This window comes from Carlito syrichta, unplaced genomic scaffold (assembly GCF_000164805.1).
Source record: "Carlito syrichta isolate Samal-C Ts95f unplaced genomic scaffold, Tarsius_syrichta-2.0.1 Scaffold303112, whole genome shotgun sequence".
Classification (NCBI taxonomy): Eukaryota; Metazoa; Chordata; class Mammalia; order Primates; family Tarsiidae; genus Carlito; species Carlito syrichta.
The window spans coordinates 235,892-261,694 of NW_007247208.1; the positions used below are offsets into that span (position 1 = coordinate 235,892).

At 35.7% G+C, this 25,803-nt stretch overlaps 1 protein-coding gene across 1 annotated transcript in view; it reads right to left on the reverse strand.

The window, feature by feature from the left end:
- The window catches only part of LOC103260080 (E3 ubiquitin-protein ligase parkin-like), a 480,285-nt gene that overhangs the window by 169,959 nt on the left and 284,523 nt on the right, over positions 1–25,803 (reverse strand). The window contains exon 2 of the mRNA XM_021712164.1: positions 24,358–24,521. Within this exon, the coding sequence (XP_021567839.1) occupies positions 24,358–24,521 (164 nt within the window). The remainder of the gene's footprint in view (positions 1–24,357; positions 24,522–25,803) is intronic.

Genomic DNA, 25,803 nt, shown 5'->3' on the forward strand with positions numbered 1-25,803 from the left:
CTGCATAATATTCTATTGTGTATACATACTACATTTTTTTATCCAGTCCAACTTCGATGTGCAACATGGTTAATTACTATGAGAAGAAGCATACTCACTTGAAACATTGGCTATACACAATGTTCTATTAATTACAAATTATGTATTAGGAAGAAAGCGAGAAGACTTTGAGTGCCTATTTTGTGCCATGCACTCTACTAGGTGCTTCGTGAACATTATTTTATTTAACTCTTACAACTTGCTATAGGTCAAATCTGATCTTGATTTTTATTATCCCTATCTTCTCAAGAAAAGAAACTAAGCTATAGGAATATTAACTAATTTACCCTCCATCCCATGAGACACAGATGATGAAGCTAAGATCCTGTGTAACCAAGCAAAATGGGGATCAAAGGGAAACCCAAATTTTACCTGTACAATGACCACTTGCATACCTAATCCTGAATTGCACACCACATCTTTAAAAAAATAAAAATAAAAATACATAAAAGCTCTAAAAAAAAAAAAAAGACCCAGTGCAGTTTCCTTGTGACTTTCAACCTTCCTTTTGATATTTCAGTCCCTCTTAATTTGGCTACATAAAATTTTGCTCTATTATGTACTCTTGGTTCAATTTTTTGTTCTTTTGACTTATTTTATTGGTGATCAGAAATGATGCAATATGGCAGCTTCAACATTAGCCTATCTACTCAGATTATTGTATATTAACCTTAGAATGTCTAGCTAATTGGCAGTAGTAGGAATCTGCTGGGGGAGGGGGAGCACATCTCATCAATAAGGGTATCTGCATCTTGAACATTTGTATACCTAACCCTAAATTGTACCCCACATCTTTAAAATAAAATTTTTTTAAAAAAGGAATGTCTAGAAACTCGGTAACAAATGTCCATGAAATAACTACTCCATGGACTTGCCAGGTACTATAAATGAACACAAGAAGAATACAGTATAGTCCAGCAGAAATAGTCTGTTACACACAAGGAGAACAAAGTTATACAAGGATGTTAAAGAATACATGTGCATTATTGCACACTGTTGATTTGAAAGGGCAATGTAACATTACATAAGAATGCAAAGGAATTTCCTTAAAGAGTACAGAATTTTAAAATATTCCAATTTCAGCTAGGAAGGCTTATTCTTCAAGTTTAGGTGAGGTTCTGCAATAAAACTGACTCACAAATATGGCTGCTTTGGGCCCCGCAATTTGAGCTATGCATCAAATTCTGTTGTGCCACACAGAATTCTGCAAAAGAGATTCTTAATCTGCGTAACTGATGCAGTTACTAAGAAGACACTACGTATGTATGCTTTCTCTGCTGACTTAAACAAAAGGTTCTAGAGTCCTGTTTTCATGTTTTCTGAGTCATTTAATGTTGGCATGTACGTATGTTTAGAAAGCAGGGCTACTTAACAGAAGAATTCTTTAATCAAACTCACCAGATATAAATCTTTGGTCCAATGTTATTTCTATTAGAAAAATGTATCTGTCCTTAGTTTACAACAGTGAAATTACCATCAAGTGGGTGGTTCATCATTGACAGAATTGCACTGGCTACAGAATGGAATAACATACTTTGGTACTTTCTCTGCCAGTGTATATGAACAGAGAGTCTTATATGTGCCCTGCAAGCAAGATCGTCACAAGGCAGGAAAGGTCAGGGGTACAGTAATTTTGATTTTATTTCACGATTCAAGTGGTACTTTCTAAAAATATAAACTTCAGGGTTGGGAGTTCTTATTTTCTGAGTAAGAACTAAGGATAATTTGGAGGGCTCAGGAACCTATTATTTTAAAACAGTTTATAGGGCATTCGGAGTAAAAAAAAAAATGAAGTCAAAATGCTTATTCTAATTTCTATCGGGATTCTTTGCCTTTCATTGCTTCTATACTACATCTGAATGTTACAAAGAAGTACAAAATGGTACTATGAAAGGGAATTGGCAACTATTCCCCTTACATATGTAAAAGTAACTGAATATAGACATTACCCCAGCCAGCTTTGGGTACATTCCCAGATACTCAAAGTGACTTGGATTCCATCCATACCTCCTCATCTAAGTGTTTACAGATGTTTGGGAGATATATGTGTGTGTGTGTGTGTATATATATATATATAAAATAAATAAACAATTAAAGGGATTATATAATTATATATATATATATATATAATATAATATAACTAGAATTAAGTGTTGAGGTAATGTGTAAACAAGAAGGCACCAGAGAGTGATTAACTCTGGAAGTCCTAAAAAATGACAGATCAAAGATGGAATTCTGCTAGGAAATTCACTAATCTAGGAACACGATCTTCCTCCCTCTCTCCCTCCTTCAATCCCTCTTTCCCTACCTTCTTCCTTCTTTCCCTTCCTTCCTTCCCTCCTCCCTCCCTCCATCCTTCCCTTCCCTCCCGCTCTTCCTTTCTTTCCCCCTGCTTCCCTCTCTCCCTTTAATTGTTTATTTATTTTGCAAGATATCAAGACAAATGTCAGGTGTTATATAACCCAGGAACTATTTTTAACATTATAATGCTAGATTTTGTTCATGTTTTGCCTTATCATACACTATTGTGGGTATATAACTTACTGTGAGTGTGATGCAAATGCCAGTATCTGTAGTCAAGCTATCTGCAGCCCAGTCATTTTCTCTATTCTTAAATCACCTAGCAATTAATTGCTATTTCTAGGAACTGGTTATCATTAGAAATGTATAAAGATTCCAATATTTGGAAAAAAAAGACTCCAAGATGTTAAATCAATTCAGCAAGTGCTACATGGTACCATATAGAAGAGACTATTAATCATAATAAACTATATCTATTCATTTATTAAACACTTGTTTACCAAGTACCCACTCACTAGGTAAAAATAATCACTTTGGGTGTTTAGATGAATGCCTAGTAACAAAGTTGATGTGTTTGCCATTATCAAAGTAGGCAAATTTGAGATACAAAATAGTTGTGAAATTTCTAAATTTTAATAAAATTTACGCTTTTGTTTTTGGCAAGATTGTCAACTACGTGAACAAAAGTCCCTCATGCTACAAAACAGCAAGAAGTTCTAGATTAAATATAATAAATATGCATGTTAATACATAATTAATCTAGCAAAAAAGGTTAAGAAAATCCATGGAGTGGCAGAAAACAAGCAAAAAAGCTAGAGTCAAGTGTAAGCTATTAGAGTGGTCAAAATGCACAGCAATGACACCATCAAGCTCTGTGAGGATGTGCAACAGCAGAATTCATTGCTATTTGGAATACAAAATGGTACTATCACTTTGGAAGACGGTTCGACAATTTCTTACAAAGCTAAACACACTCTTACCATATGATCCAGCAATGATATTCTTTGGTATTTACCCACATGAAATGAAAACTATGTCCACACAAAAATCTATACACAGATTTTTGTAGCAGCTTTATCCATGACTACCAAGAATGGCTAAATAAACTGTGGTACATCCTGATCATGGAACAGTGTTCAGTGTTAAAAAGAAATAAGCTACCAAGCCATGAAAAGACATGGAGAAAACTTTAATGCGTATTACTAAGTGAAAGAAGGCAATCTGAAAAGACCACATTCTTTAAGGGTCTACCCATATGACATTAAAAAAAGTAAAACAATGGAGAGAGTAAGAAGAATAGGGGTTGTCAGGAGTAGGGGGGAGTGAAGGATGGATAGGTGAAACAAGGGGAATCTTTAAAGCAGAGAAAATACTCTGCACAATACTACAGTGGTGGATACATGCCATTATACATTTGTCTGAACTCTTAGAATGAACAACACCAGGAGTTGAACCCTAATGCAAACTATGGACTCGGGGCATAGTGACTTGCCAGTGTAGGGTCATCAATTTGGTAAACAAGGAGGCAACAATGTTAAAAAATGGATATTTCATTTATGGATGTGCTATTTGATTTTTTTTCTAATCTGACTGCGTTTTCTGATAGACTCCTGATCTTGTTTTATATTTCAGAGTTCTTCCATTAAGTATTTGATCATTTGGAAAATAACTTATCAATTGTGTCAAATGTATTACTCTAGTAAAGGGTGTTGACAGTGGGGGAGGTTGTATGTAAAGAGAGAAATGGGTTTTGGAATTTTCCATAATTTTCACTCAATTTTGTGTGAATCTATAACTGCTCTAAAATAATAAAGTTTATTATTATTATTACAAAAAGCAAAGTGTGCATATGAGGAGATTGCTGCTTTCAAGATCTACATTTCATAGCCACACAGGATGGGTGTCTTTAACCCATGATTAGAAATAAAATCCCTATATAGAATGTGATCTTTAAAAAGTGATGACTTAAAGGGTAAACTAGGAAAAGAATCTACCCACCAGAACAGGTGGATGAAAAGCTTATATTTATCTTACACCAGATCTTATATTTGAAGGTGTATAACCACAGGTCTGCTCTTCCTTAGATAAAGGAGTCAAACTTATACAACTTACATAGTCCATTTCTCACAAACCTGAGAAATAAACATAAAAAGTATTTCCACATTGCTGAATAAACTTTGGTGTTTGGCAGAGATAAGGTTAAAACTGTGGTAAAGAGACACACTGTCAGATTACTGCTGGCAGTCCCACAGACAGAGACTGACTACAGAGAACTACAATCAAATGCACATACCCCATGAACATATAACTTTCTAAGAGAGAAAATCAATATACTCAACAACCATTATGATCAGATACCCAAGAACTTTAGACACATAATTCTGCATAGATATCATTAAATAAGTTATTTTCCAAATGATCAAAGACTTAATGGAAGAACTCTGAAATATAAAACAAGATCATAGTTCTATCGGAAAAGGCAGTCAGATTAGAAAAAGAATCAAATAGCGCATCCATAAATGAAATATCCATTTTTAACATTTAAAAAACATTAACTCAATGAACAGGTTAAAATTTTATATGCAACTAGGAATTAAAGAAAAGTATGTTAAATTGCCTGGAATGCAGCACAAAGAGATAAAGAGATGAGAAGGTAAGAGTCATTGAAAAATGGAATAAAATGTCCAAAATACAATGAAATAATATTCCAGAATTAGTGGATAAAGAGAAAGGAAAAGAGCCAATATTTGACAAGATACTGGTGGATAGTTTTATAAATCCAATGAAAGACATGTGTTCTCATACAAGAATCACAATGAATAATCATTTTTTAAAAAATCAAAGCTGGACACATGGTTATGACACTGACCAACATCAAAGACAAAGAAAAGATTTCTAAAGCTACAGGAGGGCAACAGATACCAACAAAAGAACTCCTTAGTCTAAGAGAATACTAGCAGTAGCAAAGATAGAAGTTATACTCTATGTGTTCAAATACTACAAAAGAATATTTTTCAATATAGAACCACCCTTATTATAATTCATAAGATCAGAACAGATACTTCTGAAGAACAACAAGGTGGATGATATGAAATGCCTGGTCAGATATCAAGAATTATAAAGCTATAGAAATTAAGACAATGTAGTGTTGGTGCAAGGACAAAGAGACAACTCAAACAGAAGATCCAGAAACAGACTCAGGCATACATAGAAACTTGATATATGACACAGATGACATTATAGGACATGAGTATTCAATAAATGGGAATGGGCAACAGGTGATCTCTGTGAAGAAATAAAATAAAACTATATCTTTCTCATAAAACATATGTACATGAAGATAAATTCCATGTACACAAAGATAAATTACAGATAAAGACACATATTTTTAAAATAAAACTTTAAAATGTTTAGAAAAATATTTTTAAAGTATTCAAGGTCACAACATAGGAAAGATTTCTTATGTTAGATGCAGAAAGCACAAATCATCAACAAAGGTGAATTAAGTTTTCTACATTAAAATGGGAGGTGTTATGTGTCCAATAATAGCGTCAAAGTCAAAAGACAAACCATAGGCTGTCAGATTATCTGTAACCTATATAATCTCCCCAAATTAGTATTTATTATGTATTAAAATTATTCACATTTTAAAAACATAAGAGGCCCGTTAGAAAACTTGACCGAAGTATAGTCAAGCGAATGCTCAGAAGTGAAAATACAAATGGCCAGTGAATATGAAAAAATGGTTAATCACCCTTTTTTTTTTTTTTTTTTTTTTTTGAGTTGGAGTCTCACTCCGTCACCCAGACTGGAGTGCAGTGGCACACTCTCGGCCACCGCAGCCTAGACCTGCTGGACTCCAGCGATCCTTCCGCCTCAGCCTTCCAAGTAGCTGGAACTACAGGCATGCGCTACCACGCCCGGCTAATTTTTGATTTATTGTAGAGATGAGGTCTTGCCAAGTTGCCCAGGCGTGTCTTGAACCCGCGGGCTCAGGCAATCCACTTGCCTCAACCTCCCAAAGTGCTGGGATTAGAGGCTGAGCCACAGAGCCCAGCTCGGTTAATCAACTATTAATTAGAGAAATGAAAGTTTAATCTATAACAATAGAAAGCTTCATACCAATCAGACTCAAAATTTAAAAGTCTGAATATATCAAACATTGGTAAGGATATGAACAATTGGGGGTTTAAATGGTTACAGTAATCTAGCAGAACAACTATTCAATATACAGTAAGTGGAAGATGCACATCCCTTTGACCTAGAAATACCACTCCTAGGAATTGGTCTATGGAAACTCTTGTACATGTGCAAGGAGACTTGTATAAGAATGTTCCTTGCAGTACTATTTGTGACAAATAATTAGAAACAACTTAAAAATTTCCAACAGCATGAGAATTAATACATTGCGATTTTGTATAGTGGAATGCAATTCATTCATGAATATAGATGATCACTGCTATTGGAACCAACATGGATTAATTTCAAAATATGGTTGAATAAAAAAGTTTGGTTGCATAAAGTAGGCAATATCAGTTCATTTATCTTAAGTCTAAAAGTCTGCAAATTACCAGCAATAAATATTATTTATGAATTGGTAAATAAATATATTAAAAGAGTATATAACACCATAAATGACAATGGCAAATTCCAATTTCAGGATAACAGTTATCACTATGGAGAAGAAAGGAGAGGAACAGAATGAGAGAGAAGCACATTCAAGGCTTTAATTTTAGTTGTATTTTTTTTTTCTAAAGCTGAATGGTGGGCACAGTGGTATTTGTCACATAATTTCCATATTCTTTTCCATCCTTGAAGTATTTTGTAGTAACAATTACAAATATATCTCCCTCCAAAGTTTATACAATGGCCTACATATGACTCATTCATTCATCTTTGACTTGTAATGGAAATTTGACTTGTACAGGAAATCAAGATTGCTAATGTCAGGCCTTGCCAAGAATAAGCGTACTAATCAAATTCAAAGTCAGCCAGGCACAGTGGCTCACGACTGTAATCCCAGCACTTAGGGAGGTGGAGGCAAGAGGATTGCCTGAGCTCAAGGATTTGAGACCAGTCCGAGCAATGTGGCGAGACCTCCCCTCTACAATTAAAAAAAAAAATTAGCTGGGCATAGCGGCACATGCCTGTGGTTCCAGCTACTTGGAAGGCTGAGGCACGAAGGATTACCTGGGCCCAGCAAGTCAAGACTGTGTGCACTTCAGCCTGGGCGACAGAGTGAGACTCCGACTCAAAAAACAAAAACAATTAAAGTCACTAATACCATTTCCATGTATTTCTATTATAGCTCTCTATATTTAGATTTTATATCTAACCTCATTTTGGCTGGAAATGCATGTGTATATTCTCCAATAAGCTCTAACTGAAGAATGTGTCTTATATATTATTTGGTAGTACTGGCTGTCAAAAACTGAGTCCAAATTTATATTTCTGTTCTCTACCTTCAATGACAAGCTCATATAATCAAACTTCCCATTGAATAACTCCACTTAAAAGTTAATAACATTCCTCTTTTTCTTCCATTCTTCCCTGTTCCTAGTGGCATCAACATCTAACATGTGCTCAAGCCAAGTATCTGTTATATTTCAATTTTTTCTTTCCCTTGCATCCCAGTCAGTTCATCGGCATGTCCTGTTGACAGCCTCAAAAACATCACAAATCTATACGCACGCCTCCGTTTCAACTTCTAGCAGCTGAATCAAGCCCTACTATCTCTCTCTCTAACACATAGGTTAGCCTCCCAATTAATCTACTCGCTTCCACCAAGCTCCTGCCACACTTACCTTCCTTATAGTCCTGGAATATGCTTACCCAATTCCCACTGTGAGTCCCATGCTCAAGCTGCTTCCTCTCTCTGGAATGTTTTTCTCCAGATACCCCCAGGGCTGGCTCCCAGGGCCAGCTCTCAGTTCAAATCTCACCTTTCAGGAGAAGCCCTTCCTAAATTTCCAATATAAGGCAGTGTCACCAGTCCTCAGCCCATTTTCTTTAATTCCAAGCACTTACCACTATCTAAAATTTATCACTGTTATTGCTTTATTTGTTTTAACCCTTAAGATTGTGTTTGGCAGCATGTAACAGAACACTGACTATGGAAGCAGAACAAAATTGGGCTTTGTTTCTTTCATATATAACAAGAAATCTAGACAAAAGGTGTCCAGGGCTAGCTAGTCTCCGAGATGCCATGAGGGACCTCTTTATAACTGTAATTTTAGCATGTGGCTTTTCTCTTCCTGGCACTCTGATTAAAAGCTTTAACAACCTCTTTCTTGCTCGTGGATGGAGGCTCCATGAGAACAGGGACTTGGTCTGTATTGCTCACAATTGGAAGATAACAAGTCACATGTTAATGACTTGACCAGTATTTGTTAATTATGAACCAGTGAAACAAGCATTCGAGAGCCCTCCACACAGGGATCGTGCCTGCGCCTGCACAGCAGCCATGGCCTCCAGTGGCATTGGCCCTCTAGTTTCTGCCTGGGCTTTCTTTTAGGAGCCGCAGCCTTCATGTCCTTCTTTACTGCCCTGTCTTAGTCCAGAGTTTGGAAATGCTCACACTGCAGCAATCTCCTGAGTAGCCTGCCACTTGTTTCTTGTTTTTTCCTGCCACCGATCACAACCACAACACCCATTAATCATATTAGCCTCCAGAACATCTCTGTGTTTTCTTGCTGTCTACACCCAAATAGAAAGCTCCATAAAAGTAGAATGCATCTGTCCTGCTTACCGCTGCTCTCCCTGGCCTATGAACTAGGAGCGCTTGCTGTAGAGAAGACATCAGGAAATATTTATTAAAAGGATCCAAGGAAACATCTACATTCCTGCGTATTATGTTCAAGGTCCCTCAGTATTTGGTCCAGTTCATAGTATTATCTTCCTCATTCTCCCTTTTGTCCCATGTTTAGTCACAATAAATAATAGTAGTTCTAAAGTGTTTACAGACCATAGTATCCTTTCATATTTTATAATCTCTGCATAAAACATTTCCCCTTTTTAATACAAGAAACTTCTACTAATCTCTCAATTCCTAGTTTATGATTCTCCCAAGCTTACATGCCTTCCATGACTCTGCCAAGCAGAGCAGATTGTTTCACCCCCCGGAGCACTTTGATGATGATGATGATGATAAAATTATAACACAGAGACTAACAGTATGGAATGCCTGCAACGTGCCAGGCACTTTTATCAGCCTTTTATGTACATTAACATTCATTTAACTCTCATAACTACCCTGTGAGGTACATAGCACAATTTTTTCCCATTTTTAGGGGAGGAACTGAAACACAGAAAGGTTAATTAATGTGCCATATTTCACAAATGGCAGAACCTACATCCAACCCAAGCAGTCTACCTCCCTAATCCATGTACTATGACTTGCTCAAGTATTTGCTATCAGGTTGAAAGGTTGGGTGCAGGGCCATTCCTTATTTGTTCACATAATGGTTTTACAATAAATGAGTGTTGAGTGGATGGATTTTAAAATAACCAATTGCTTAAATACAGAATGGGGAAGTAGCAAAATGGCTTAAATATAGTTCATGCAAAGAAAAGTCAGGGGTTTAAATGGACGATGTAAGCCATATCGTTGTTTGTAAAAATACAATATGGGCCACATTAATAGGCATAACATACCAAGAGAGATGCAATTGTTTCCTCATAGGCCAGTTTGAAATTCTAGTGTTGTTTTGGAGTTTTTCCAAAGAAATTGGTAAAATAAATAATGCTAAATCAAGAAGAAAAAGAATTTAAGGGTGTACAAAATATCTTCAAACATTTGAAAATTTGTTATAAACAAAAATTTCTTGATTTGAAAGGGCAAAACAGCTGAGCATATAATCCCAGAACTTTGGGAAGCTGAGGCCAGAGGACCACTTGAGGCCAAGAGTTAGAGCCCAATCTGGGCAATGACATACTTACCACCTGTCTCTACAAAATAAAAACAAACAAACAAACAAATGGGCAGAACAAAACCAAAGGCGGAAGAACAAAGAGATGAGAGAAGGAAGTGAATTCTACTGGTGTGCTGAGCCAGTTCACGTGACTCCTAAGAATGGACCCAACTCTGCATTCAGTGTTATGATGTTGGTTTCTTTAAAAAGACTAGAATGGCCAGGCTTGGTGGCTCAGCCTGTAATCCTGCACCTTTGGGAGGCTGAAGTGAGTGGATTGCCTGAGCCCGCGGGTTTGAGACCCGCCTGGGCAGTGAGACCTCAGCTCCACAATAAATCAAAAAATCAGCCGGGCGTGGTAGCACATGCCTGAAATTCCGGCTACTTGGAAGGCTGAGGCAGAAGGATCGCCGGAGCCCAGCAGGTCAAAGCTGCGGTGGCCGGGAGCGGCCACTGCACTCCAGTCTGGGCGACAGTGAGACTCCAATTCAAATAAATAAATAAATAAATAAATAAATAAATAAATAAATAAAAAGACTAGAATGGGAGCATTTGCAATGTGGAAACTGCAAAGCTACAACCGGAGCTTTGTATTTATGGAGAGCCAGTTTAGTAGCTAACCACTGTCTTTACCCCTTGCCTCCAAACGCCCAAAATGGAGTTGGTTGCCTTCTAGAGAATGGAGGGTAGTTAAGATGCTGTAGAGAGCAAGAGGTGAAAGTTGTAAGCAAAGTATATATCATCAATGCATAAATAAGTTTAATGTGGGGCCAACGTGTTATGTGAACAGTTGTCAATCCTTTATGTTTAGTTATTTTTAAATGTATTTTTCAGCCACCAAGTGCAATGGTTGATGCCTGTAAGCACAGCACTTTGAGAGGATGAGATGAGAGGCTTGCTTGAGTCCAGGAGTTCAAGACCAGTCTGGACAACATATTAAGACTTTGTCTCTACAAAAAATTTTAAAAATTAGCTGGATGTGGTGGTGCACACCTGTAGTCCCAGCTATTCAGGAGGCTGAGGTGGAAGGATCACCTGAGCTCAGGAGTTTGAGGTTGCGGTTAGTCATGCTCATGCCTCTGTACTTCAGCCAGGACAACAGTAAGACTCTGACTCAAAAAAAAAAAAAAAAAAGGATTTTCCTAGAAGTATCTATAAAAGCACTATAGATAGAATTCTCATTCACAGCAGTAGCCTCATGTTTTCCCATCAGTTTCTTCTATCATTCAAAGCAGTAGCATAATGTTTTCCCATCAGTCTCTTCTGTAACAAAACAAAAATAAAACAAAAAATAAAAATAATCCAATAATTTTGAGTAGGAGATAATCCACTGTAACATTTCTCCAGCACAGAAAAGAATTAAAAAATACCAAGTGAAGCAGCAAACTCTAAAAATATTATCAACAAATTTATTATATTTTTCAAATTCATAATGCAAAATCTACAGGTAGGTTTTCTAGTCAAACCAAGACTTAGAAGTAATTAGTGAATTTATTGTTATTTTCAAAAGGCAATATCCCTTGATATTTATCTTCTACCTGTTCAAATTTCTTTTTTAACTTTCAATAGTATGTTTTTAATTAATTGAAATGAATTATTGGAAGAATCTTCCCACTGTCATAACTAAGTTATTTTAACAGCTCATATACCCTCTTACAGGCAAATGAAACAATCTTTTTTCTTCATTGTTTACTATCAGTAAATAGGATTGAATAACCAATAAATAATTGCGTATGTATATTTTTCAAAACAATATCTTTCAGTTGAAGGCAAAGGATAAGAGATGAATTAAACGGTTATATATGTTATACAACATAAGGTATATGAAGATTGACAAATATGAAACCAATCTTTTACTTTTAAATCACTCAAAACAAATACAAATGCAAAAAGACATTAACTTAATCTGCAAGGCAAAAGCCACACAACTAGCTTTAAGTGGACTACAAAATGACAGATTATGTAAATTTACTATCTTCCTTCTGCTTATAAATTACAAAGGCAACAAATTTAGTCCTTCAAGTAGGTCTTCAGGGTGTCTCCTAATCCTTTTACCCTCTATTTTACATTCAAGTGACCCCAAAACTCTTAGGAACACTCTCAAATTATTTCATGCCCTTTATTAGATAGATTCTGAACAGTAAGTACTCTTGTAAGATTGCTCCCCAAATAAAATTCCATATGCAGATATACTCAGTGCATTAAGGAAAAATGTAAGCTCTGTTAGAATAGGATATACTATTTTCTTAAGATAACAGTTTATCATAAGAGTTAAATCAAAGGAGATCCCACTCATATGCCATAGGACACTATTCCAAGGTTAGCTTGAGTGTGAAATAGGCAATTTAGCATGAGATAAATTTGTTCCCTTCTGGAGTATTTTAAAGCAGAATAAATTTCGGAGTGAATCTACTGCATATCAGAAATAAAATGTTTACCTTTTCTTTTGTGAATTATGCAGCAAGTTAAATTAATAATAGGTTAAAATTTGCTTAAGTGTCATTTATTTGTATGTGAAATTTTGTTTAATACTCAAGACAATAATATAAAATACAGGCATTACTACTATCCCTACTTTATAGATGTGAAAAATAAAGACTATGGAATTTAAATGACTTACCCTTTCTCGGCAGTCTGATTTTAGCATGATTCATATCTACTGTACTTTATTATAATAGTGTATTGCAAAAATCTAGCTAAATTCTAAGTGAGTTCATCAAGTATATGACAACTTGAAGTTTTAGCTTCCCTGTTATATATGGCAATAAGCATATATGTGGGATAACATCATAAAACTCCCTGGAATGAAAAAATTATAAAAGGTGTTTTAGGCTTCTACAAGAACAGAATGTATCTCAATATTACCCAAAATGAAAAGAATTGGCTCTGAGGGACAAAACAGGTAAACTGAGGAAACAGATGTTAACTACTTTAACAGGTTCTGAAGTTCTTAGCGTCCAAGTTTTAAATGACAGTAGGAATATGTTAAACCAAGTTTTTATTTTTATTTTTTCTCCTTTCAGAACAATGTTTTGATGAATTATGCATAAATGGAATGCAAACACACAGATCCAATTCCCTTTGAAATACTTAAGGATATAAAAATGAACAGAAAATATCCTTGGCAAAACCTGTATTGAGCTTTCAAAAGCCCACATAGTTGAAACAGAGTTTGTGATGTACTCCAAAACATAAATATCAGTGGGTTCTCACATTTCTCATTTCTCCCTCTAATGTTAGAATGTTTTATTAATTTAAAAAGCAGAGCTCTGTGCCATAATTAGTCTACATATTAAATCTGAGTGACACCTCTGCATGCAAATTGACCAAACCAAATAATAATATAGGAAACATTCAATAGCAAAATAAATTTAAATGACAGAATAAAACTTTCAATGAAATGTAGTTTACACAAATGTACCCACAAATATTATAACTTCTTCCCAAGAACTGCATTTCTCAAATGAACATTTGCCTATGAGAGGACACATAGGCACAAAAGACTAAAACAAACACATTTTTAAAAATTCCATAAATAATTGATACTATAGAACTCTACTGACACTGTTTATAAATCATTAGCTTGCACAACTTAATGTTTTGCTTCTGTTCAAATGAGTCTGTGTGTCCTGTTTTAGCACATGGTCAATGAAAAATCTCTTAACGCATCCCTGAGTACCTTAGAAAGGCTTCTATGACAACAGTCATGTATCTAACGTTAATTTCAGTCAATTAAACTTCTGTTTCCAAATGGTTTATGAAAATTATACTCTTATTTATTACTGAGATGCAATGCTGGTTCAACATATGCAAATCAATAAATGTAATTCACCACATAAAGAGAAGTAAAAACAAGAACCACATGATTATATCAATAGATGCAGAGAGAGCATTTGAAAAAATGCAACATCTCTTCATGATAAAAATCCGAGGAATTAAAGGACTATTCCTCAAAATAATAACAGCCAACTATGAAAAACCCAGTCAACATCATATTTAGTGGGGAAAACTTAGAAGCATTCACCCTAAGAATCAGAACAAGACAAGGATGTCCACTCTTCACCACTCTTATTTAACATGGTACTAGAAGTCCTGGCCAAAGCAATCAAGCAAGAGAAAGAAATAAAACATATCCAAAAGGGAAAAGAAGAAGTTAAATTATCTTTTTTACAGATGATATAATTCTATTATCTAGAAAACCCTAAAGATTCCACCAAATGACTCCTAGCACTGATCAACAACTTCAGTAAAATCTCAGGACACAAAATCGATGCTCAAAACTTAGTTGCATTTCTACACATCAACAACATTCAAGCTGAGAACCAAGTCAAGAACACAATCTCATTTTTAATAGCCACAAAAAATGAATAAAATATATCCAAATACATCTAACCAAAGAAGTGAGAGATCTCTACAATAAGAACCACAAAAAAAAAAAAAAAAAAAAAAACTGCTGAAAAAAAATCAAAGAGGACGTGAACAAATGGAAAACATTCCATGCTCATGGATGCATTGGCTGCATAATTTACCAAGATTTGTCTCCCATTTTTTATGTTGTTGACTTGCTATGTAGGGTTTTTATCAATGTCTCATACTGCCTAAAGCAATCTATAGATTCAGTGCGATCTCCATAAAAATGCCAGCATTATTTTTCACAGATCAAGAAAACAAAACCATTACATCCATATGGAAGCCAAAAAGAGCCCCAATAGCCAAAGCAATCCTAAGCAAAAAGAACAAAGTCAGAGACAGCACATTGCCAGACTTCAAACTTTACTACAAGGTTAGTGTAACCAAAATAGCATGACACTGGTACAAAAATGAACACGTAGAATGATGCAACAGAATAGAGAACTCAGAAATAAAACTGCTGATCTACAACCAACTCATCTTTTACAAAGTTGACAAAAACAAACATCCGGGGAAGAACACCTTCTTTAATAAATGGTGCTGAGAAACTGGCTAACCATATACAGAAGAATGAAGTTGGACCCCTACCTCTACCATATACAAAAACTTACTAAAGATAGATTAAAGACTTAAACCTAAGACTTCAAACTATAACAATCCTATAAGGAAGCCTAGGAAACACGCTTCTGGACATCAGTGTAAGCAATGAATTCATGACCAAGTCCTGAAAAGCAAATGCAGCAAAAACAAAAATTGACAAGTGGGACCTGATTATATTAAAGAGCTTCTGCACAGCAAAAGAATCCATCAACATAGCAAATAAACAACATACAGAATGGGAGAAAAATCTTGACAGATTATGCATCCAACAAAGGCCTAATATCCAGAATCTAGAAAGAATTCAAACAAATCAACAGAAAACAAAAACAAATAGCCCCGTTAAAAAGTGGGCAAAAAACATGAACAAATACTTCTCAAGGGAAGATATACAAGTAATGAACAGATAAAAAATATGTTTAGCATTATAAATCATCAGAGAAATGGAGATCAAAACCACAATAAGATATCATCTCGCAACAGAATGGCTATTGTTAAAAAGTCAAGAAAGAACAGATGATGGTGAGGTTGAGGAAAAAAGGGAATGTTCATACACTCTTAATGGGAATGTAAGCTAGTTCAGTCACTATGGAAAGTAGTTTAGAGATTTCTCAAAGAACTAAAAATGGATTTACCATGTGACCCAGCAATCTCATTACTGGGCACATTCCCATAGGAACATAAGTCAGTCTATCAAAAAGAAACCTGCACTTGTATTTACTGTAACACTACTCACAATGGCAAAAGCATGGAATCAACCAAGGTGTCCATAATAGTGGACTGGATAAAGAAAATATGATACATATACACCATGGAATACCATGTAGCCACAAAAACGAATAAAATCATGTTCTTTGCAACAACAGGGATGCAACTGGAGGCCATCATTTTAAGTGAATTATCACAGAAACCGAAAACTGAATATTGCATGTTCTCACTAATAAGTGGGAGCTAACACTGATATATACAGGCATGGGATGGGAACAAAGACACTGAGGATTCCTAAAGAAAGGAGGGAGGGAAGGAGAGAAGGAATGAAAAATCACATATTGTCATCACTGGATGACAGGCTCAATAGAAGACCAGACCTCATCAGTATGCAATATACCTGTGTAATAAAACCTGCACATATGCTTCCTGAATCTAAAACTAAACTAAACTAAATCTTAAAAGTAAACAAACCTAACACTTGAAGAAAAGAAGTTTACACAACATATTAGGCAAGAAAAATAAAACTCTACCATTCCCATTTAATTTTGTTTTCTGTGTACTATGAAGTTATACTTAAATAATTTCACCACACACATTTAACTTTATATGCCATTTTCTTTATATTTAAAGAAGATAAAAGAGTAAATACTATGTCAATTTATTAATTAATTAAAGCTGCAATCCAATTCCACCTACTAATAGAAAATGAAGATGCATATATACTCTCATATTTATTCATCATAAGTTAGTTTGGTAAATAAGCTTCAAAGAGCTTCAGCAAATAAAAATTTTTTTTATTGTTATCTGACCTTAATCCCAGGATTATTACAATTACTTGGTAAAAGGGAAGAAAGAAAGGGTAGAATTTCAGTGAACCGTCTTTTGGTTTAGAAGCCTTAGTGTGTATAGACACAAATTCTCATTACTTATATTATTCTCTAAGGCATAATGACTTTATTAAACAAAATCTCTACAACATCAGGGCAATTGGATGATGGAATCTGAGTTTAATAATGGAGACAATAGAACAGAATAGTTGAAACTAGGACTACAGTGAACAGTAATAAAGTTTCATGCCATGTAATGTCTTTTCTCTCATTTGCCAGGCTTCCTATGAGGCAGACTTTCGCATCATACACTCTAATGAAATACATCCCACGGCAAGAGTTTGAGGAATGGTTTGTTCCAGTTTCACTCTCTTACATGTTGCCTGCCTTGGAGTAAGAGTGCAGTGAGGACAATGGAAACGTCTGTGAGATGAGAGCCTATTAAACAAATTCACAGACTATATATCCTCAGTCTCTTACAAGCTAAAAGAACCTCAACACTTTTTTTTTTCTTCAAGACTGTGCTTACCCATGGCAATCCTCAAGGATGTTTCATAAGTCCACAGGGACACAGAAATGACAGGACTTCCTTTCAACAAAAAAATAACATTTTTGAGGGTTCTGAATTATGCAAGGAGGTAAGTAATTTGGAGATTCTTTCTGACTGACACATATAAACATCAGACACAAATAGATGAAATAAGGGTCTTCCTGAAGTGAGCGTTTGCTCTGTGCAGATTATTGTCCTTTGGTTCTGGACTCTGACACTTAGCAGCACTCACCAGCTCTGAGAAGAATGTACCAGTTCTTTGGAGAAACTCAAGAGGATATATACATATGTCTAAATGAATGAGGTCAGCAGTAAGTTCCACTAGCAAGCAACCCTTCAGAGAGAAGATATTTGTATTAATTCTGCAGTGACTGAGAATGTCATTTATACAATCAAACTCTTATATGTAAAAAAGTCACTGTATGACTGTTGTCTGGGTATAATAGTATTTAGCCTGGCTTTCTCTTATCTTATAGTCAGAGAAAAAAAAAGTGAATTATATTAGTCATTGCAGAATTCTTTCATATGCACATGAAAACTCATGGTGGAAATGCATTCAATGCCCTAAATTGATACTAGTTTATTTCTTTCTTATAATCAATAGATAAAGCAACATATTTTTAAGTAAATTTACTTTACAAATAAAACCATTACACTTCTAAATTATTTCTGTTGCATAAATGTATGTTAGCAATAAAATGAGAGCATTTTTTAAAAAGTGAATGCTTTCTCTAACCTTATAACCATAATGGTTAATTTATGTCCTAAGATTACAGTGCAAGACTCATAAATCAATTTGTCAAATACGTGCAACTGGAGTGCACAATTGTCAAGAACTATTTATTTTTGTTTAGTTGAAATACTTGGCAAAGACTTTGCAAATAAATACTAATCATGTCTATTCAGACCTATAAGGTACCAAAGATTCTGTTTAAGAATTAAAGGAAGATGCCTTAATATTTTTATGTTATTCACCTTACTTTCTTTGTAGGCATTAGTCCTTAAATGCTCTGCTAATCAATTTAACTATTTTTCTAATTTCTTATGGTAAAAATCCTTCATTTGACACATAGTCTCCCTTTAAAATAAATACAAGTAACATGCGTATTTCTTTTCTAAGAAAATGATAGTTTCAATTCTTTGTGAAAACAAACAGATCTTCTGGGAAAAAATGGGGTTTATTGGTCTTGCACTTTTAAATTAAACTTTACTTTGAAATACCTGTAAATTCATATTCATGCAAGAAATAATACAGAAGGCTCCCAGGTTCCTTTTCCCCAGTTTCCCCCAGTGGTAACATCTTGCAAAACTACCACAAAATTTGTCTTACAATTGTACCATCAGCATTGTTAAAATCAACATATAGAACATCATCATCTCCTGTTGCCCCATTATACCATATCGCCTTCTATCCTTCTTCCAACCCCTCCTCCCAACCCCTTGAACCACCAATGTGTTATCCAGTTCCACTATTTTGTCATTTCAATAGTATTTTATAAATGAAATCATTCATATATGACTTTTGGGGATGAGTCCTTTTTAATTTTTTCTCACTCAGCATGGTTCCCCTGAGATCCATCCAATAGTAGATCAATAGTTTGTCCTTTCTTATTGCCAAGTAATATTCTATGGTATGGATATACCACAGTTTGTTTAAACATTCAGCCATTAAAAGGCATCGTTATTGTTTCCAGGTTTTGGTTAATGTGAATGAAGCTGCTACAACATTCATGTACAGATTTTCATGTGTGCATAAGTCTTCATTTATCTGGGATAAATAACTAACAGTGTGACTTTTTGTCCTACAGTAAATGTATGCTTAGTTTAAGAAACTGCCATATTCTTTTCTAGCGTGACTCTTACCACTTTATATTACCACTAGCAATGTATGAACAATTCAACTTCACATTCTCACCAGTATTGAGTGTTGGCACTGTTTTATATTTTAGCCATTTATCTACTTTAGTGGTTGCTCTAAATATTACTTTATACATTCATAACTTGTCATGATCTACTGCAGTTGTCATTTTACAGATTAAGTGAAGTTTAGAAATCTTGCCTTCCCTTGCATCCCTGCTTACAATATATTTGCCCTATTTCTTTTATATTTATAACTACATTAGACAGAGTTATAACTTTTGCTGCAATCCTCAAATAAAATTCAGAAAACTCAAGAGGAGGAGAAAAGTACATCATATTTATCCATATTTTTGCTTATTATGTTCTTTGCTCCTTTTTGATATTCCTCAATTCTTCTTTTATTGTTTCATTTCTATTTAGATAACTTCCTTTAGCTGTTCTTTTAGCGTAGTTCTGATGGTGACAAATTCTCTTAGGTTTTCTTCAGTTAAATATATATTGACTTTTTTTCTGTTCTTGAAGGATACTTTTACTGGGTATAAGATTCTCAATTGATGGTTCTGTTGTTTCAGCATTTGAAAAATATTGTGCCACTTCTAGCTTCTTATGGTTTCTGATGAGAAATTCACTGTCATTAAAACAGTTTTACCCCTATAGATATTTTTCTGACTTATTTCAAGTTTTTTTATTTGTCTTTAGTTTTAAGAAGTTTAATTATGATGTGTTGTGGTATGTATTTATTTGGATTTTTCTTATTTTAAATTCACTTTGCCTTATGTTACATAAATTTATGTCTCTTGCAAAATTTTGGAGGTGTTCAGTTATTATTTCTTTAAATATTTGCTCACTATTATCCTCTCCTTCCAGGACTCCCATGTTACAAATTTTAAATGCTCTGTTAGAGTCCCACAGGTCTCTGAGGTTCTGTTCTTTTTTTGTTTCCAGTCTAGTTTTCCTTTGTTGTTTGGACTGTGTAATTTCTATTGTTCCATCTTCCGGTTCACTGCCTTTTTTCTTCTCTCCCTTCCATTCTTCTGTTAAAAGCATCCAGTGAGTGTTTTATTTCAGAAATCTGAAATAAAGGGCTGTCCATTCAGCCTTTGCTAGTGTTGGTGAGACACTAGCAAGAAGACAGGGCTACAGTTTCTCTATGGTGTTTGGTGGGAATAAACTGGTTATTACCTAAAAGTTTATTGGGTTGCTGGGCAGCCCTTTTTCAAGTCCTTTGAATAAAGAACAACACACACACACACACACACACACACACACACACACCTTTTTTTTTTCTGTCTGCATATGTTGGCATTTCCAGGTTGCCAGTTTCTTCACTTCCAAATCTGAGGTGTTGTGGTAAAAAGAAAACTCAAAAAGAAAACTCAAGGAACTCACCCTCGTTTCCTTCCTTGGGTCCTAAAATCCCAGTTCAGTCCACATTCTTCTCACCACCTTTCAGAATTTTCAAATGTTTGCACAGTGGACTCTTAACCAACATGGGTTTGGACTACATAGGTCCATTTATACACAGATTTTCTTCCATCTCTGCCACCTCTGATACAGCAAGACCAAGCCTTACTCTTCCTCCTCCTCAGCCTACTCAATATGAAGGTGATGAGGATGAAGACTTTTGTGATGATCCACTTCCACTTAATGAATATTAAATATGCTTTTTCTTCCATATAATATTCTTAATAATATTTATTTTCTCTAGCTTATTTGATAGCAAGAATACACTTTATACATATAAAATGCAAAATATGTATTGATCAACTATTTATGCTATTGGTAAGGTTTCCAGTCAACAGTAGTCTATTAGTAACTAACTTTTAGGGGAGTCAAAAGTCATACACAAATTTTCAGCTGTGCAGGGGAGTGGTTCCTCTAATTCCCACATTGTTCAAAGGTCAACTGTATTGGTTGCAATGTCTAGATTTTTTTGTATACTTAATGGAAGGAATAGGGAAAAGTATGTCTACTCCAGCTTCCCAGAGCAGAATCTATATCAGATCATCTATTTTCCAATGCTTATATTATTTTTTACATTTTCCTGTAATTAATTTAAGATCTTGCCAATCACAAAAGTGGAATTAGTGTCTAAAGAAAATAATTATCATCTAACAGTGCTTCTCAAAATGTCCTGTGTATATACTCTCTAGGAACTGAAAATTCTATGAAAATTTTTTAAATGTTGTGATGTCAGTTATAATCTTACAAATATCTTTCACCAGTTAAAAAGACAAACTCAGTTTTAAAAATAATAAATTATAGAATTTCATAATACTATGGTCTTACACTGCCATTTCCCAAAGTTCTCGAGGTGAAGCATAAAAATACTTTCTTCACAAAAAAAATTGAGACTCTTAAGTGCACGAGATACTGTTTAATGTCTGGAGTGACCATGTGTCACAGTTTGCACAGGATACTCCCAGCATATACCTTTTGTTCTGGAATAATTATTAATAGGCTCTTTTTTCATACTCAAAATATCTTATTTTGCATGATAAGCTAAATACGTAGATATTATATCATATATACATATATGTTATACACAAACTTTCAACTGTGCAAGGAGTGACCATATGTATATATACATAAGTATGTATATGCCTAGTCATATTACCAATAATAATTATGTAAAGAAAGAAAGTAAATAAAAACAGGAAGGAAATACCCAGCAAACACATACCACCCCTGCCACTCCATCTTTTTTTTTTAGTACACCAACGTGGAAGCATTAAGTGGCTCATATGTGAAAGTGGCTCATTTTCCTTTTCTCAGCATCAACTTTTCATTACACATTTTGTGCATAAAGGATAACTAAATGGTAGTGACAAAATAGTTGTAAATATATGTTATAAGATTATACAAGAATATCAAGGAAGCTAGAATTCTGCCAATTGCACACCTAAATAAAATAGAGCCATTCTCTTGCAATTAAATATGTAACATCCTAGTCTTTACAATGAAACTATTATATGAACACAACACTGAAATCACTGAACTATGATTTAATAAAAATTCCATAAATATCATTTCCTTTTTTAGATTTCAGACTTAAGTATTCAACAGCCAGTTCGCCGTCTCTAGACATACATTCTGTTGTCCACTCTCCTCATATGGAAATCTCATCCTTCTTCCCACAGTCAAACTGGATCGTCACACTTCCCATTCTTCATCCCATTGTGTTCTAGTTTTCCACAAGTGAAACTCAATACCAACTCAGTCAATGTTCTATAAAATGTAGCTCCAAATTCCATTTCTTGTTCAATCTTCAACATGCCTCTTAGGTTCTGGAAGAACGGAAACTCATCCTTCTCCCTAAGCATTCTCTATGCCTGTCCCTCCATCTACGGAATTCTACCTGAATTCAATTCATCCATGAGGTTTTCCCCTGTAACTCAGACAGATATGTTTTCTCCACATTTAAAACTTCATAACACTTACTTTTCAGTTGTGACATGGCAGTTATGTTTGACATCCTTGTATTATAGCTACTAAGTTGAACCACATGAAATCGCTGATAATTTCAGCCTATAAAAATGGTAATTTCATATGATTCAGTCTAATATTTCTTTTGGTTTCAGAGTCCCTCAATAAAAGGAGTCTCCACCAAGGCAGGGGCTGAGTTTCACCTTTTTTTTTTAATCCCTTGAGAAGTCTGAAACACTAAACTGAAAGTGCTTAAGAAGTTTTTGTCAAAATAAAGACTCTTAAATCAATATATATTTTATGCATATATGTATGTAAAATCAATCATCTGCAGCAATTAGTTTCTCTAAATATAAAATAGCTAATTGTTTTATCAATCAGCCCAAATGGAAGAGGTAAGTAGCATTAGAATTTAAAAGTACTGGCAATATAAAATGATTTGACTCAAAGAGTTTTTTAAAATTATTTGAGAAGAAAACATTCTTGGATTTAGAGGTTGACAGGTACAGTGAAAAGCTTTTTAGTTGACTGAAATAGAAAAAAAAATCAAAACACTTTTTAGCACACGCACTTCCCTTATAAAACCAAATTGCCTAAAAGCAAAGCACAGCAGTTTGTGCACAATGAGTCTGTGCCTCACCACCATCAGCAGGGGATGCAATGGAGAATGACAGGAACAATTTGCATTTCTATGGTTTCTTTGTGTACCCAAATACTGAGAACATTTCACAAAGCAGTAAATATCATCACCCAGAAGAGACTGTAACAGGATGTAGACACAAGGATGCCCTGCTGTACCCACACACAGGAGCCCCTCTGAAAAAGGAGAAAGGTGTCTGCAGTATCTTTAACAGTCACATGGACTGTTCACTGCACTGAGTCTTGCCTGCTTTCACAAAGAATAACTTCAATGCATGTTGAATTTTATTTTCTGGCTTCCCCAACAAATAACTGTTCTCTACTCCCAGGTGAGGCCCTGACTACAACAAAAATCACCACTCCAGATGACAAGTGTGCAAGGCCTGCATGGCGCTAGGAGCAATGGTGTGCCGGAAGCTCTGGGACCAGGAGAAAGGAGAGCACTGCTCACTTTATGATGCTTCAGGGACCTATACCCCGGGGCAATTTTACTGAAGCTTGGAGAAATGAAATACAAAGGTGTACTTTTGCAGTGCACCAGTCTTCCTTCCCCACTGACTGTGGGAGTGTGCAATTCTGATCCCAGGCAGAGAATTCTCAAAGTTCGTGGGGAGTGGGGCCTGGTGCCTGCACCTCCATCAGCACAGGGTGGCAGCAGCCTTGACTATCCTCCAGGGGTCACACTTGGGTCAGGAATCCCTCACAGCCCAGGGACTGAACAGCCTGATTGGAAACAATTTATTTGAATCCTTCTTCATTAAGATTCAAATGGAATAAGTAAGGTAGAAATTGAACAGACAGAAATTGTGCCATGCCGCTCCTGTAGTCAGTAAACATTTATTCACTAAGCCCGGCTCGTGTGTTCTCTCTCTCACTCACGGTTGTTCTTCCAATCCTTCCTGCTTGCTGTTTTAATGCATAATTAAGAAGGTCAGAATTAATGAAGCAGTGTGGAGTAAAGTTCAAGGAATCCCCAGGTACTATTTATTCTATTAGAGCTCAGGTAGGAATGTCAGATTGGCAGCGTCAGCGGCATAAGCAATGGTGCTGGCTGCATCCCAGGAGCGGTCCGCCCGGGGAGACTCACCTGCACAGTCCAGTCATTCCTAAGCTCCTTCCCTGCGAAAATCACACGCAACTGGTCAGCCGGAACCCCGTGTCGCTTAGCAACCGCCTCCTTGAGCTGGAAGATGCTGGTGTCAGAATCGACTTCCACTGGGAAACCATGGCTGGAGTTGAACCTGACAAACACTGACCGAGAAAATTGGAAGGGAGAAAAGAAAGTGAGCATCACTCAAAGCTTTAAATGGCAATAGCAACATTTCTAAAAGGACTTACCTCTCACTACCCTCCAGTAAATGGCATATATTTTGTTTCATTTATAACAAAAACAACTTAATGTAACATTTGGGGAAAACGAACTCCCCCCTCATGGGATTTCCCTTTCATGGATTAGTCAGTGACCCACAAACCAAAATTGCATTCTCCCTTTGACATCCATCCTGGGAAACGGAGAAACTCAAGCAGAACACTTGCTTGATTGGAATTGTAAGAGTCCCATGAGTTTATCAAACAGCTTCAGCTCTGACAGATTGTACAAACTCACACTCCCTCCACAGTGACCCTTTAATACAAATGGAAGGCGATGTGCTAGCACTCAAGGTACAACAATGAAAAAAATTCAAGCCACTTTATAGACTAGCATGAAGACCCACTTGGGGCTTTGTCTAAGAGTACAAGATTTTGATGGTCCTGCGCAAAATGCTCCACTGGGTCTGTGAAGACAATTATGTGCCTTTTTTATTTTTGAAATTAGTGACATCATTTCTGTTATTGGAACTACTGTTCCCTGTGAACCCCAGGCTGGAAACTTTTTGCACGCTGTCTTCTCACCTTAACTGCCATGACACCTCTAAAATATCCCTCACATCTGTCCTCGCCTTTCCATTCCTTCTCTCACCACTCAAAGCCAGGCTCTCATTCAGTCTTTTCTAGATTCTTGCAAGAGCCTCTCACCTGAATTCTTGATCCACCCTATTCATCTCCAGAACACCCTACACCATTCTGCAAAGTGAGCCTTATTCATACAGAGGTATGACCATATCATTACACTCAGATCCTTTAAATTTTCACATTGTCTACTGTGCAGAAAAATTCCAAGTTCCCTCTCATCTGGAACAAACGTATATCCTAGCATTTTCTGTTAGTCCTCACGTATACTCTGCCAAATTAAACACTCCCAGAAAACACATCAGAGAAAACATCTGCACCCAACTTCTTGCCTTTATTTATGACTCTCCTCCTTCACCCCCTCCTTTTGAAATCTTATCCACTTCTATGGTCTGTCTTAAGTGTGTCCTCCTCCAAGAAGCCTCTTGCTATCACCCCCTGAAAAAAACTCATCTTGCCAATTCAGGACTCCAGAGGTAGTTACTATGTACAAGGGTGGATCCAGAAAAAACTGGAATTATCCTTTGCAAGGCAGACCCCTTAAACTTCAGGCTTCCACTCCGTAGATAATTGTTCAAAGAAC